This window comes from Anolis sagrei, chromosome 1 (assembly GCF_037176765.1).
Source record: "Anolis sagrei isolate rAnoSag1 chromosome 1, rAnoSag1.mat, whole genome shotgun sequence".
Classification (NCBI taxonomy): Eukaryota; Metazoa; Chordata; class Lepidosauria; order Squamata; family Dactyloidae; genus Anolis; species Anolis sagrei.
In genome coordinates, this window is record NC_090021.1 from 228,674,345 (window position 1) to 228,689,495 (window position 15,151).

Sequence of the window (15,151 nt, forward strand, 5' to 3'; positions counted from 1 at the left end):
CTGTCCCTATATTTGCACATTTGCTGGTGAAGGGATGAGGCCTGTAATAAACCAAGGACACCTGAACCCTATGTGACAGAGCCTCTGACAGCTTTTCCCATTGAGACCAAGGCACTGGTTGGGAGAGCAATGGGGACTGCCTTCCTGTTTTCTTTGCACACAAGTTCCTCTTTCCAGGATAACAAAAACATAAGAGGACAATAGAAAAGGGCTGACCAATGCTTGGGACATCAATCAACTGTGACAGCCAATTTGACCATAGACAAATATTCAAGAAGCAAAACATGGCTTTAAGATGGCTGGCTTCCTTTTTATTTCATTGTGGTGTCTTTGATTGGCAAAGTAAGGTGCAATTATTTGAACAAGTTACGTTGCTGCCATTGCTGTTGCTGGACAGATCCAGTACCGGAGGCTTGGTAGACATACTCAGTTTTAGCCTGAGTTTCAGATAGTTGCTGTTTAGGGAATCATCACTTTATGAGCGGCTGATCTTTTTCTGCCCAATTACATGATTTGCTTAGACAAACCACGGTGTCAAAAGTTCCAAAAGGGAGATGGGCTAGCTTCCTTCTCTTGATTGTGAAGTGCCTCGCCTGCCCCAAGAAACATGGAAGACAATGGCCCTGGACACCAGGGAATTGACACAGTTCTTTGAAAGAGGAAGCCATTTCTGAACTTGGGAGAAAAGAAGGGTTTTTTTTAAAAGGCATACCACACCTTCTCCCCCACAATCATGCTGACCAACAGTCCATATGCATTAAGCGTCTTCTCAGCTTTGTAGCTCAGCAAAGCGCCAGGTCTGCAGCACAAATAAAAAACTCAAGCAATTAGATCTGGTACCATGAAGGGACAAGATGGCAAAACTTTCCCCTCAAAGGAAAAAATAGTAAGGTTCCCCCCAAAGACATGATTATGTCAGCCCTGTCACAGTCCTGTGGGCCTGGCTGCCTGCATCCACATTGTCCTGTCTCTCCACAGCGTCATTCTCTGCTGAGTGAAGCTCTGTTAGCGATCTGGGCGCTGCACACAGAACACCTTGGCCTGGTGATCGCCGGAAGTAGTAACTACAATAGAAGCATCTCTGAAGAAAGAAAGAAAAAAGAACAAAAGGAATCAGCTCATTTAAAATATTAATATAGCCCACCTTTCCAAAGAGTTTTTTAAAAATATCACTATACGCAATTAACTAAAGTATCACTATCTGAAAGAACAAATAAAGGAGCAAAGCCCAAAGAGAGAAAAATCATATGAATGGCAGTAATAACCTGCCCCCTGGTGGTGCAGCAGATTAAACCACTGAGCTGCGGAACTTGCTGACTAAAAGGCCGATGGTTTGAACCCTTGGAACAGGGTGAGCCCCCACTGTTAGGCCCAGCTTCTGCCAACCTAGCAGTTCGAAAACATGCAAGTGTGAGTAGATCAATAAGTACTGCTTCGGCAAGAAGGTAACAGCACTCCATGCAGTCATGTTGGCCACATGATCTTGGAGGTGTCTACGGACAACGCTGCCTCTTCAGCTTAGAAATGAAGATGTGCACAACCCCCCCCCCCCCCCCCGGAGTAGAACATAACTAGACTTAATATCAAGGGGAAACCTTTATCTTTTTTAAAAAACTACCCCAAAACCTGGATATGGAGAAATATATGTTAATATTCATGTATTAATAATAATAATAATAATAATAATAACAGAGTAAAATAATAAATAACTTTGACTTGAGTATAAACCAAGGGGGGCGTTTTTAGCCTTTAAAAAGGGCTGAAAAACTCAGCTTATACTCGAATATACACAGTACCTCCAAACCAGCTCCAACAGATTTCCCTCTTGAACCAATATTCCCAGCACAAGCTTCCAATGTGCCCTCTATGTCCCTGCCTATAGCATTTCTCTATCTTGTTATGTATCCATTATTTCCTGTCTTTATGCACCAACATGTCATTGACAAAAACCTCTGTAGCTTCCAGGCACTCACTTGTTCAAAGCGAAGTCCAGGATTTCTGCAGAGTGACCCCGGTACTCACTGATCAACTTGCCTGAACGTGCATCCCAGAGGGACACAGCCCCATCCAGGCTGCAGGTATAAACCACAGGTGAGCTGTCCTCCCACAGGAGCTGTACAATCCCTGACTAGAGAGAGAGAGAGAGAAAATAAGCATCAGCAGATTTCAGCGTTCCTATCTTCTCAGCTGAAAGCTTGGCTCTCAATACTGAACCTGTAGATATTTGCACTGCTACTGTCTGTATTCCATGAACTGTACCAATGCTCCTAGAGTGGCAATCCACTTGGAATTGGTATTGCATGTTCCTCACATCTCTTCTAGAAGCAAGAGGCAGTGGGACATTTATTTACCAGCTCTTGAAAGCAAACCTCAACCGGATTTCTGAAGCACTATCATGGGTTTTTCAGTCTCTGCTACTTATGACTAGCTTGAACACAGATTTAGAGCTCTTGCCTGGAGCAGAGTTGGAATACAAGTACTGTATTCACAATTATAACTATAGTTTCCTTCTCTCATTAGATCCCGAGCAACACACAATTCCTCCTCTCTTGGGTTGAAATGGGTGTTCAAAGAGGCTCATGCCAACCCATTTCTCCAGTTCCCTTAGTGACCTCTTCTCCTTTACCTCATGCTGGCACTTGTGTCTTAAGGTCTGTGTAGTAAGGTCATAAATGGCCAAGGTCCCATCTAAATAGCCAACAGCTGCCAGTGGCATCCTGCAACAGCAAGGAGGGAGAAAGGGTTCTCTTGTAAGTTGCTTTACACAGCTCTGTGCCCATGCAGTCAAGCACACCACCAGCCTATCGCACACTTCTCCAATACTCACACATTGCAGAAACCCAGCGACTCCACTGAGTTGGATTCAGCTTCCTCAGTCTCTCTTGATGAAGTCTTGGGGACAATGCTCTCTGCCTTGAAGACAGACACAACCTGCAAGAGAGATGGGCCATGATGGATATCCCCCATGTTCAACATGCAAAGCACAGTCTCTGATGCACACTAGTTAAGAAAACATCAGGAAACCTGGAAGGCAACCCATTAGTCATGATCTGCTTTCAATCAGCTTAGCAAGCGAGAGGTTTTTTTTGCTACTAAGACTCAATGTTTTAGCGGCAAAAGAAGGTGGAGGAACTCGCCTTGCCGGTTGCAGAGTTCACCAGTTTGGCATGGCAATCAACAGAACCTGTCAGGATTAGGCTGCCATCCTTATTGCTGGCCACACACGTCAAAGGGCCCTGATGTCCATCCTGACCTAAAGATCAAAAAAGGCACAAAGAGGATTGAAGTAAGTGCACAGCTTTCCCCCTCCGCTTTTTCTCTCTTTCCCAGTGATTTCAGCCACACCATCCTGCAATTCCAATACCATGACAAAAAATATGTGTGGGCTAAAATGACCCCAAAGCACGCATGCAATGTGATTTCATGCAAAATATAGACCTGTAATACTACCCCAAAAACCTGATGATAGAGAAAGATCTGTTAATGTTCCTGAAACAGACCTTCTGTTGGGCAGCGCCTCTCAGTTACAAACAAGGATGCCAATACGCCAAGGCATACGAAGATGAAATCCTTTACAGGTTATCCAATTTTTAATTAGCCAGTCTGAAAAGTGCTTTGGGATTCTGCATGTTCCATAGAAGCCATTCATATTCCATGAACAAACTTCCCACTTCTAGAAGGCATCCAAGGTAAGTATTATGAAATACACCCCTACCCAATGAGATGTACAAGTGTCACTCCTGCTTCCTGGCAGTATATAAAAACAGGCAAATGGAAACAGGGATTGCAAAGCTTACTAAAATGTATGATATTATTCATGAACAGAAAGTACTGGATAAGACGGTCTTGAGGATCCCTTGCAACTCTGACTTTTATGAAAAGAACAAAACATGTGGGTACCTTTAAGGACATGTAGTGGGCTTCCCTGCTTCAGATCCCAGATGCGGACTGTCCCATCTTCATAGCCGACCACAGCTCTCTTTCCTGCATTGAGAAGCTTTATGTTGGTCAACTTTCATCAAGCAAATGTTCAGCATTCCCAACTTGTAATATTTAAATCGCGTTAAGTAATGATGGCCCTGCATATTTTTTGGTCCACAGCTCCCATCACAACTAGCTAGCATAACTAGTTGTGAGGGATTATAGGAGCTATATACAAAAAACCATGACAATAGAGAGCAACAGTTAACAACCCTTGTTCTCAGCAATCTGTTGCCACCCCTTAAGGTATAATGCAATGGAGATTATATCTGGGATAATAAAGTTTTACAGCATCTTTTTCCCATTCCTGTAGGTGTTCTACCAGTACAATTCCCACAACCTAATCTTGGTTGCTCACCATCAGAAAGAACACGTCCACAGGTAGCAGGGCAGTTTGGCCCTTGGAACGTCTTGCATTCCCCACTGGGGATCTTCCACATCCAGGAGTTGCCATCTGCTGTTCCAGCCAGGAGGACATGGGATTGGGGGTGCCACTCCATCCACTAGAGGCAGAGAAGGAAAAAGGAAAGAAGAGGAAAGCTTGGGAGGAAAAGAACCTGGCTATTTGGCTACATTGCCAATTGATCCTTGTTCATATACCATCTTCTCCTTGGAAGTGTCATCTGAATTCAAGGTCTTTGCGAACTCTAATTTTTATTTTATCTTCCACCCCACTAGTTGTTGTTACCTCTAATCTACTGACAACACATCATGGCAAATTTATAACTTTGTATTACAAAGCCTTCCTCTGGGATTCACAAAGCCCATTTCTCACCTCCAAGTCACCCACTTCGAAAGACCAGATCTCCTCTTTGGTGTCCACCCGCCAAACTTTGATCAATCCACTCATGTCACCTGTGGCCACATAGGTGGAGTCATGGCTAAACCCAGTACATGTGACAGAGTCTTTGTGACCTAGGGATAGGAACAAGGAGATCATGATTTAGTGCAGTATACATTTTTAAAAAGGGAATTGGAAAGGTACAGCAAAAGATCCTGGAAATCGAGACAATAATTTCAATCTTTCAAAACTGTTACACTTGAGTACATTCCTGTAGTGTGAAGTCATCTACATGTGTCCATTCCAATTCAAACATTTATGCAAACTAAAAGGAAAAAAGGGGGAAAAGTGGAGGAGAGTCACAAAAGTATGTAAGATAATATCAGTTCCTATTTCCCTGTACTTAAGAACATGCTGAATAATTTCAAATGTATATAATCATCATCACCACCAACAACAACATCATCATCTTTATTTATATCCCGTCCTATGTCTGCAAAGGGACTCAGGGCGGATTCCAACAAACAAAAAAGGCAAATATTCAATGCCTCAAGACAATAACAAATATAGACATAATATCCCAGAATAACCCCACATATAACATGACATGAATAGATTAAATAAAACGTATCCTGTCTAAAAAATTATATTTAACATAAAACGTAAATTTAAAACATCAAACATACACATTAATCTTATCACCACAATTACCCAGTGTATAGAGAAACATTTGTGTATAAAGTTATCTTTTTGCAGAGCCCGCAAACTACAGATATTGCAGGCTGTTCTGTAGTGGAGTGCTCAATTTGAGGTGGCTCACCTGAGCATTCAAAAAGGAGTTCTCCATCACTGAGGCGCCACACAAAGGCCTTGTCGTCTTCACCACCCGTCACTGCCAGCGTGTTGGTCTCGGGATCGAGGCTGACACAGAAAACAGAAGCTGAGGAGAACAATGAGAATGACAGAAACTAAAGATGTCACAGATGCAACTATATCAGATTGTATGAGGAGCATCCAAACAAGAGGAACTAAAATGGCCTGAAATATTTATTTATTTACTGTATTAATGCAAAGCCTTTCTCACCTCTGGGGAGACTCACGGTGGTTTACAACATACTATTGGCAAAAAATCATTGCCAACATACAGTAAAACAAAGAGATCATAATAACTAATGAAATACCCTGGGATCACCCCCATATCTTGTTATCTCAAGACACCGCCTTGGGAACTTAAAGCCAGAATCAAAAATGGTCCCAGCAGCTTTCAATCCAGGAACACAATACAGTAAACATAGGGCAGGGAGGTGCAGCAAAAAGAAGGCAGAAAAGAGAGAGTAAGCTATATTGTCAGGTGACACAGTCCTTGCTTGTAGTTTCAATGTTAAAGGAGTTGCCCAAGTGATCCCACATGAATCAAGGAAATATAGTTTTTGAACATACATGGAACTCCCTTACATATCAGCCAAATGTGGGGGGATGGCAGAGTGTGTCTAACTGCAACAAATATCAACCACAGCGGCAGCTAGGTCACACAACTTATTTCAGTGCTTTAGGAGGTGCTCTGACCCCCAACTGCACTCCTGCCTTCCAACTAAACACAACATAGAGTCACCTGCAGTTTTCACTTAGGATGGAAAAGAAAGATCCAGAGAGAGCAGCTAATGAAGTAGGAAATCTGCTCTGGCTCCCCTACTAGCTCACCAGTATGTTTTGAGAAGGTGACCTCACTGTCATCTTGGGCCTCCATGCCCTCCTCCACTCCCTCATCTTCCTCCTCAGTCACCCAAGCGCCCTGCTCTTCGTCGAGGTCCACATCTTCCATCTCATCAGCCAGATCATCTGCCAAAAAGTAGAGAAGAGGGACATAGATTTTTGAAACAACTCAGTGTCAAGTTCTTCTCACTGCAATGTGAGAAACCCCACCCACCACCCCAAACATGCATACACTAAGTTTTAGGAAAGAGGAGGATACCACTCAAAAGTCCACATCAGTCCGAAACCAGGGGTCAAGAATTCATACCTGCAAACGTATTATTTATTTACTCTATTTATACCTGGCTTTTCTCTACCCTGAAGGGAACTCAAGGCAATTATTCAATGCCATAAACACATACAATTCCAAAATTAAAATTAAGGATTAAAAATAAGTTATTAATACATATTAGATATTTTAAAACATGACATTCCATATTAAAATCATGACATCCATAATCGTATTCCAAGCCATTCCATGGTCACTGCACATATTCCAAATCTGTTATTGCACAGCACTATTCTCCAAAAGCCTGATCCCACAGCCAAGTTTTTACTTTTCTTCTGAAGGCTAGGAGGGAGAGGGCTGATCTCTTATTATTCTTATTACTATTATTATCATCCTACACAAGATTTAGATATAGGAACTCCTAATATTCAGTGCCCCCACCCCCACCCTGCCCCAAATGACATGAGATCCAAAGGTTTTGGCCCTAACAAAAACAAGCACCTAGCTCTTCTTCTTAATTTATTTATTTAATGTATTTACCATATTTATATTTATATCCTGCCTTTCTCACCCCAGAAGGGGACTCAAGGCAGCCTAACAACAGGCAGCAATTTGATGCCGTACACACAAATATAAAATCAATAATTACAATTAAAACCAAATAATTAAAACATGGGATTATTGAAACAACAATTAAAATCATGCCAACCAAAGCATAATCCAGGGCCGTTCCATTTGTCAATCACATTGTTTCATAGTCATTTATTGCACTGCTCCAATTATTTGTCAAAACTTGGTACCAACACCATGTCTTTTAAGTTGTTTTCCTGAAGGTCAGGAGAGAAGGGGCTGATCTGATTTCACTGGGGAGGGAGTTCCATAGTTGAGGAGCCGCCACTGAGAAGGCCCTGTCTCTCGTTCCCACCAGTCATGCCTGAAAAGGAGGCAGACCGAGAGCAGGGCCTCCCCTTCTTGTTTTCAATCTCCCTTATCTTTTAGATATGACAGCAAGGATTCCTGTCTTGCTTATACTGACAATCAATCTACATCGAGACCCCTCCCATCTGTAAAGGAACAAGGATCACAGATGGACAGATAAATGTTTCCATTCCTTGCTTCCTGGAAAGCAGCACATCTAAGAGAGCAAAATAGAAATCACCCCCTTGTCCTCCCTTCCAGGGCTTGTCAGAAGAGAATCTAGACCAGTGCTTCTCAACCTTCCTAATGTCGTGACCCCTTAATACAGCTCTTCATGTTGTGGTGACCCCTGCAAATGATCAGCCACTGCCAGAAGTGCCAAAGAGTTTCACCTATGCTAACGATCATGCCATCACCGCTCTAGCAGGGAGCTTGGAAATGGTTGAACAGAAGCTCTCCAAAGCTCTAGGTCTGTGTTTCTCAACCTTCCTAATGTCGTGACCCCTTCATACAGCTCCTCATGTTGTGGTGATCCCTGCAAATGATCAGCCACTGCCAGAAGTGCCAAAGAGTTTCATCTATGCTGACGATCATGTCATCACCGCTCTAGCAGGGAGCTTGGAAATGGTTGAACAGAAGCTCTCTGAAGCTCTAGATCCGTGTTTCTCAGCCTTCCTAATGCCACAACCCCTTAGAATATTAAGTTTCCCTACTCCAAGCATGGGCAAACTTAGGAATTGTGGGAGCTGAAGTCCAAATCACCTGGAGGGCCGAAGTTTGCCCATGCCTGGGTACTCAGACTCTAGGAGGCCAAGGGTGGAATCCCTGCTCAGACGTGGAGCAAGCCACACTCTCTCAGCCTCAGAGGCTCTGGGCCCTTCTTACCGGGCCCCGGCGGCTCCAGGTCCACCACTTCCACGATCTCTTCCGCGCCGCCGCCTGACACGAGCAGGAGGGCCCCTGACCCCTCCGGGGCCGGCTCTGGCCCTTCCCCGCCGCCAGGGTCCGCCATGCCGCCTGCCTGCTGGACTCCACAACACGCCACACGCGGCACCTGGCCCTGATCTCGCCAGCCGCTCTCCTCTTCCGCCCGCCCCTCCCTCGAGAGGCATGAGGAGGAGGAGGAGCCAAAGCCCTTCCGCCAATCAACGAAGGGAATAAATGGGAACAAACGCCTAACTCATCAGTACGGCCGTCCTGATTGGCTGCTTTCACATTCCAAACCAGGCCTCATTTCCTAGGCACCGCTTTGCTCTCTGCGTGGCCTGTCACGAATGGGAATGGGAGGAGCCAAAATATCTCCACCAATCAATGAAGAGAATAAAAAAAGGGAGACCTTCCCCTAAGTCATTAGTACGGCCCTCCTGATTGGTCGCCTTCACATTCCAAACCGGGCCCTATTTCTTAGGAGCCGATTTGTTCTCTGCGTTATCTGTCATCTTGAGGGAGGGGAAGGAGCCAAATTTCTCCACCAATCAACGAAGGGAAAAAATGGGGACAAACCCCTAACTCATTGGTACGATCCTCCTGATTGGCTACTTTCACCTTCCTAGCCAATCCCCGTTTCCTCGTAGTGCGTTGCTTTCTACCGTGAGGTAGAGGGAGGAGCTAACATCCCTCCACCAATCAACGAAGAGGGTAAAAGGGAGGCGGGAATACCAACTAATCATTACGGTCCATCTGATTGGCTGTTTTCACATTCCAAACCAGGCCCCATTTCCAAGGAGCCGCTTTGCTCTCTGCGTTGCCTGTCACCATGAGGGAGGAGGAGGAGGAGCCAAAATCCTTCCACCAATCAATGAAGGGAATAAATGGGGACAATCCCCTAACTCATTGGTACGATCCTCCTGATTGGCTACTTTCACATTCCGAGCCAGGCCTTATTTCCTCGAAGCGCTTTGCTCTTCACCTTGAGGTAGAGGGAGGAGCTAACATCCCTACACCAATCAATGAAGAGGGTTAAAAAGGGGGGAGGGGAAATACCAATTAATCAATAGGCCCTTCTGATTGGCTACTTTCCAATTCCGTGCAGGGAGGCCGAAGGGCGTCAAGGGAGTTGTAGTCTCAAGTTCCTCTGCTGCTGCCTATGGCTCTCGGTCTTACCCAGCATGCATCAGGAAGGGCCTAGAGAGCGTCCCCCAAGATGGCGGCTGTTTGTCTTCGCGTGCAGGGTAGGGAGGGAGTCTGAGGCTGTTTCTGGAGTGGATTTTGGGCTGGCGTGTGAGGAGGGAGGAGAAAGAGAATGGGAGGGAGGCTCTCAGGGGAGAAAATGGACACCGTGGTTTGTGAATCCTTCCTCAAGAATTACGAAATGCTCCATAATCCAAAATGGTCCACATAAGTGGTTGAGGAAGTGACACCTTTCCTTTAGGGCCGCTCAATGTGCGCAAACTTCGTTTCATGCACAACATTAAAAAAAATAGTGCATAGATTTGCCTTCAGGTTGGTTGTCAATGAAACAAATTGATTTTAGGTTTGGATTTGGGTCTCAAATCCAGCACAATCTGTTCCCTAGCATTTCAGATAAGGGATGCTTTACCTTCAGCAGTATTTATTTAGTAATAGCACGACTAGAGGAAAGGATTTGTAGAAGTGTGTTTGGACTCTAGTGCCCATCATGCTGAAGATGGTTGAAAGACATTTGGAAGTCCAAGGTTCTCTACCACCAATCACTTCCCGAAGTTGAGAGAATGATGGTGCATGAATAGTTTTTTGAAACCTCCTTTTCACTATATAGCAGTTTTGTGAGGTTAGTTATACGGAGACAGCAGCCGTCATCCAATGATATTTATGGCTGACCCCATCCAACAGCCTGTGTTGGATGGGATCACACTCCCCTGAAGACATAGGTCCACAGTCTGGGGCTGATCTTGGACTCATCGCTGTTCCTGTGACCTCAGGTGTCGGCAGTGGCTAGGAGCCCCTTTGCACAACTTAAAACTTGGTGCCAGCTGCACCTAGAGACACCAGACTTGGCCATGGTAATCCACGCCTTAGTCACATCCCGCGTAGACTACTGCAACACTCTACATGGGGTGGCCTCTGAGGATAGTTTGGAAGCTTCAACTGGTTCAAAGTTTGCAGCCAGATTACTAACTGGAGGCCTGTACAGGGAAAGATCCACTCCCATGCTACGGCAGCTCCACTGGCTGCTGGTCTGCTTCCGGGCTAAATAAAAAGTGCTAGTTATTACCTTTAATGACTTGGGTCCAAGCTATTTAACTAATCGCATCTCCACCTACAAACTAACGCGGGCACTGCAGTCATCGGAGGACGCTCTGTTCTTGGTCCCAACCCCCATCTCAAACATGGCTGGTGGGAATGAGAGAGTGTTCTCCGTGATCGCCCCTCCTCTGGAAGTCCCTAAAGAAATAAAGCTGGATCCCTCCCTTCTCTCTATCAAAAAAAAAAAACAGCTGAAAACCTATCTTTCTCACAAGCGTATGGAGAGGAGGAAGATTAGATGAAGAGACTGCTGATTAGATAGTATAAATGCACTCGGGCCTTGTAAGATCACATTAGCCCATTTAACAACTTTGGCCATAAAATCTATGCACACATTTGTAAACCTTCATGTTGTACTGATATATTAATTTGGATGTGTTATGTTTAAATTCTATGTTAGTTATAATTTTCAATTGATTACATTTTATTTAAACTATAGTTGTTATACTTAAGTTGCTCTTTATGTGGGGTTATCGTGGGTTTTTATATTTGTATTTACTGTTATTGAGGCATTGAACGTTTGACTTTTTGTTTGTTGGAATTCACCCTAAGTCCCCCAGGGGAGATAAGATGGAATATAAATAAAGTATTATTATTATTATTATTACTCGATGCACTGTGAGAGGTCATTCCTAAGATATAAACAGAAGCAGAGGAAGATAGTGTTTCCTTGTCTTTGGTCCCTTAGTACACAATTATTGTACAGGGTGTCCATAAAGCCAATTTACCATTTAACAGCAAAGCAAATGGTCAAGAGACTTTATTGACACTGTACTTTGATCTCACCTGAATTGGGATTTCTGTTTTCATATAATATTGAGGTATCTTTGCAAGAGAGCTCTCCAAATCCCAACATTTGGCAAGGTTTGTTCAGAGGCTGAGAGAGTGAGACTTGCCCAACATCACCCTTGGCCAAGCAATGATTCAAACCCTGGTCCCCAAAGTCATACTCCGACAGTCAAACATGGCACAGCGCAAGCCCCAATAGCAAAATGTAAAGCAGGGTGTGGTATGTTGCAATATGTTTGTCCTGAAGAGAATTTTGCCCATCAAAAATCTCTGCTATAAAATTTCTTAGAACATTTAACAATCATGTCCATTGGCCACTACATTAAAATATATTTTAATTTCTTCCAAAGATTGAGAATGCCACAGGTATTTTACAATAAATTATAAGGCACCTTAGAAGGATATTTTGCATTATGTGTACAGATGCAAAATGTTAAATTAGTTAGCTCTCAGGACAGCCTAATTTTGTACTGTTGTGCATACTTTCTTGGGAATAAGTCTCACAGAACCTTGTGAGGTAAACATACATAAGATGAGCCTGTCAAGCACATTTTAGGTGTTTGTAATTTTAGTTCCTCCGCTTACTGACACAATGCACAAATTCAGATCCGCTGTTGAGTCTGGAGGCAGCACTGATAGAGGATCTTGTTGAAACTTTTAGCAGAAGTACAATCTCATGCAAGTAGCTTGTCCCCTTGCAGGCCTTGTTTCTGCCACTGTGAATCGAGCTGCAGGCTTTATTCTGCCTTTCAAAACACCAGCCAGATCCATCAACAAAAGCCACAGGGTGTGGAAAGAAGTGCAGACAAAGCCACAGCCTGGTAGACAGGTCTATGAAGATGTGGAATATATTCCCCCAAAGAAAGCCAAGAACCCTATGAAGCCAGTTGCTATTGCTTGGTGAGCATTGCATTTTCTGTTTGCTTTATTAACACTTCAGTGTTCCTAGCCTTGTAATTATTCGTAGCATAGAATGTTGGGAAAACCTGTCTGAGAGAAAGACGGGAAGGGAGTAGGAACTGTGTGACTCTCCAGTTTTAGACGGTGTCTCCTACCATCTGCTAGCATTAGCCACACTACCAAGAGCCAATGGAAATTATAGTTATATTAAAATTATTTCCTGTTATTGGGCCATGAAACTTCTCCATACACGGGCTATGCTCAAAACCAAGAAAATAACACGACCCTGGGAAGAAATAGGATCTTGTGATCTGGGCTTTAAATAAAATCTGTGTTTGCTGAACTCTGAAACAAAGAATCCGTCATTAGATTCCATCTGGCAAAAGGCAAAAAATGATAATTTCTGACATTTAATTAGGATATAAGCTTTTGAGATCTTGTTTATATGAAGCAGAATGAAAAGACTGATAGTGTATTGCAGGAATTAGAAACCTTCCAATATCCCTTACTACTGGTCAAGCAGGTAGAATTGATGGGAAATTGAATCCATCAATATATGGAGAATCACAAATTCTACTACAAGATTTCATTGTGTGTGTTTTTTTAGCTTGATTGTATTTATTTTCCAAGGGCCATTGGTTTTCCTTCTGGTATCATCCTTTTCCTGCTCACTAAGAGAGAAGTAGACAAGAACCGTCTGAAACAGCTGAAAGTTCGACAGAAAATGAAAGTTTCCAATGAAGGGGCGTATGAACACAAGCGGTACAAAGCATCATCATTAGTAACAGAAGGACTCACAGGAACAAAGACTTAAGCTTGGGGTGCTACGTTTGCAGGATCCTGAACTGTGGCTACAATATTATTCACTTCACTTTCAAATCAAGTGTCCTGGTGAATTCTCTGGACTTACTTGGAGTATAATTCAGTCCTATTCAACATCTATAGAATACCTTTTAAAAGCTAAACAGAATTGATCAATACATTTTCCACAACCAGTGATCTTCAGTATTGAACGTCTTTCACTGATAGCACGTTGGACTAGAAGGTAATGAGACAAAATTACAGGTGCAAAAAATGAAATAAATAGCATTGAATACTGAGGACTCAGTAAAAGCCCCTCATTATATCTTCTCAATGTGTAATAAAAAGGATTCTGAGCAGCATGTTTTAGAAATAAATTTCTTAGATTCCCAATTACTACTATGGGTAGTTACCCATGTCTTGCCCCATTTCCTCTTGCCAAATTACTATAAACATGGTCCATTACATGCTTTAAAAATAAGAATTAAGGTGGATTTTTTGCATATGCTTGATAGGAAATGCAAATAGGTCTATTCTCTAAAGATTCAACTGCGTGCTGATCATATTTCCCATTATCCAATAAAGTTCTTAATGTTAAATCCACTAATTACACTGAGCAGGATATATATTTACTATATTTAATTTCCTAAAAACAGGTGGAGAAATTATTACATGGTCCTTTTGTGGTATTAATTCTTGTGTAATGATATATATTGGGACAATGAGCAACTTCTGTTTGTAATAATTTTTGATAAATTGGCATATTGTTTCAACTGCTCCTCCATGTTCCTTCTGTGCAAAGTGCCTTCTGTTGTCCTTACATGCCTATAAAGATTTTATAGTCATTTCACTCTAATGTACCTTTTGGCACATATGCCATTCACATATTCCAGTAAGTTTCTTAATGGCTGCTATGCTGTAACAATAACAGGTTGTCAGATGAGGTAAAAGGCAATTTTCTACCCAATTAATTATGTTATCCATTTGTTGACTATATAGCATTGCTTTATGTGTTTTCTACTGCATTTTATCCCACAAAATTGTATAGATTTTATTTTAATGTACATTTTTTCTCATTAGCTAGTTGTCCTTTAATTTTGTTTATTTGAAAGGTGGGATTTTTCACTAATTCATTTTCATCCATTGTTTGTTTGAAAGAAGTATTGTTTTTCTCCAGCCGTCCAATATTTGGATGTGAGCAGGTGAAGATGCTTCTTATTCTTTAACTCACAAGTGGGTAATTGCAGCTGTAGGGCTGTGTGTCCCTAAAGGTGTTTTGCAGGCCCTTAACCCCTCAGACCTCCTATAATGTCTTTTCTGTACACTCCCAGAAGATAAATGGCCTCTCTTGAAAGACTACAACAGTGGTTCTCAACCTGTGGGTCCCCAGATGTTTTGGCCTTCAACTCCCAGAAATCCTAACAGCTGGTAAACTGGCTGGCATTTCTGGGAGTTGTAGGCCAAACACCTGGGGACCCACAGGTTGAGAACCACTGATTACAGGAACAGTGATTAGCCTTGGCCTTTTAAATAGATTGTGGGAGTGGGGGAGTCCAGGATTGCTTAATCTAAACAATATTCTTCAAAGGCCAGACAAGGACTTCTAGCCTCTTCTGGTTTATTCTGTTTTTATTTTTTAGACAATCTGCACAACCCCAGAGGGTTTGGGGATCTGGACTGGCCGTGGTTGCTTATCCTTACCTGTTCATTTGTGGACCAAGACCATAATCGTATGGGTTAAAAAGACTCCCTCAAAACGTTCTGAAATTTGGATC

At 42.9% G+C, this 15,151-nt stretch overlaps 1 protein-coding gene across 1 annotated transcript; it reads right to left on the reverse strand.

Moving 5' to 3' along the window:
* Positions 1–289: 289 nt before the first annotated feature.
* Positions 290–8,774, reverse strand: AAMP (angio associated migratory cell protein). Its single transcript, XM_060773603.2, has 11 exons — positions 8,547–8,774; positions 6,464–6,601; positions 5,583–5,702; positions 4,757–4,896; positions 4,340–4,484; positions 3,901–3,984; positions 3,138–3,253; positions 2,828–2,931; positions 2,627–2,717; positions 1,974–2,128; positions 290–1,081 (listed from the first exon to the last, which is right to left on the reverse strand). The coding sequence occupies exons 1-11, from the start codon at positions 8,671–8,673 to the stop codon at positions 1,006–1,008; spliced, it is 1,296 nt and encodes a 431-aa protein (XP_060629586.2). The 5' UTR covers positions 8,674–8,774; the 3' UTR covers positions 290–1,005.
* Between the last annotated feature and the right edge of the window lie 6,377 nt (positions 8,775–15,151).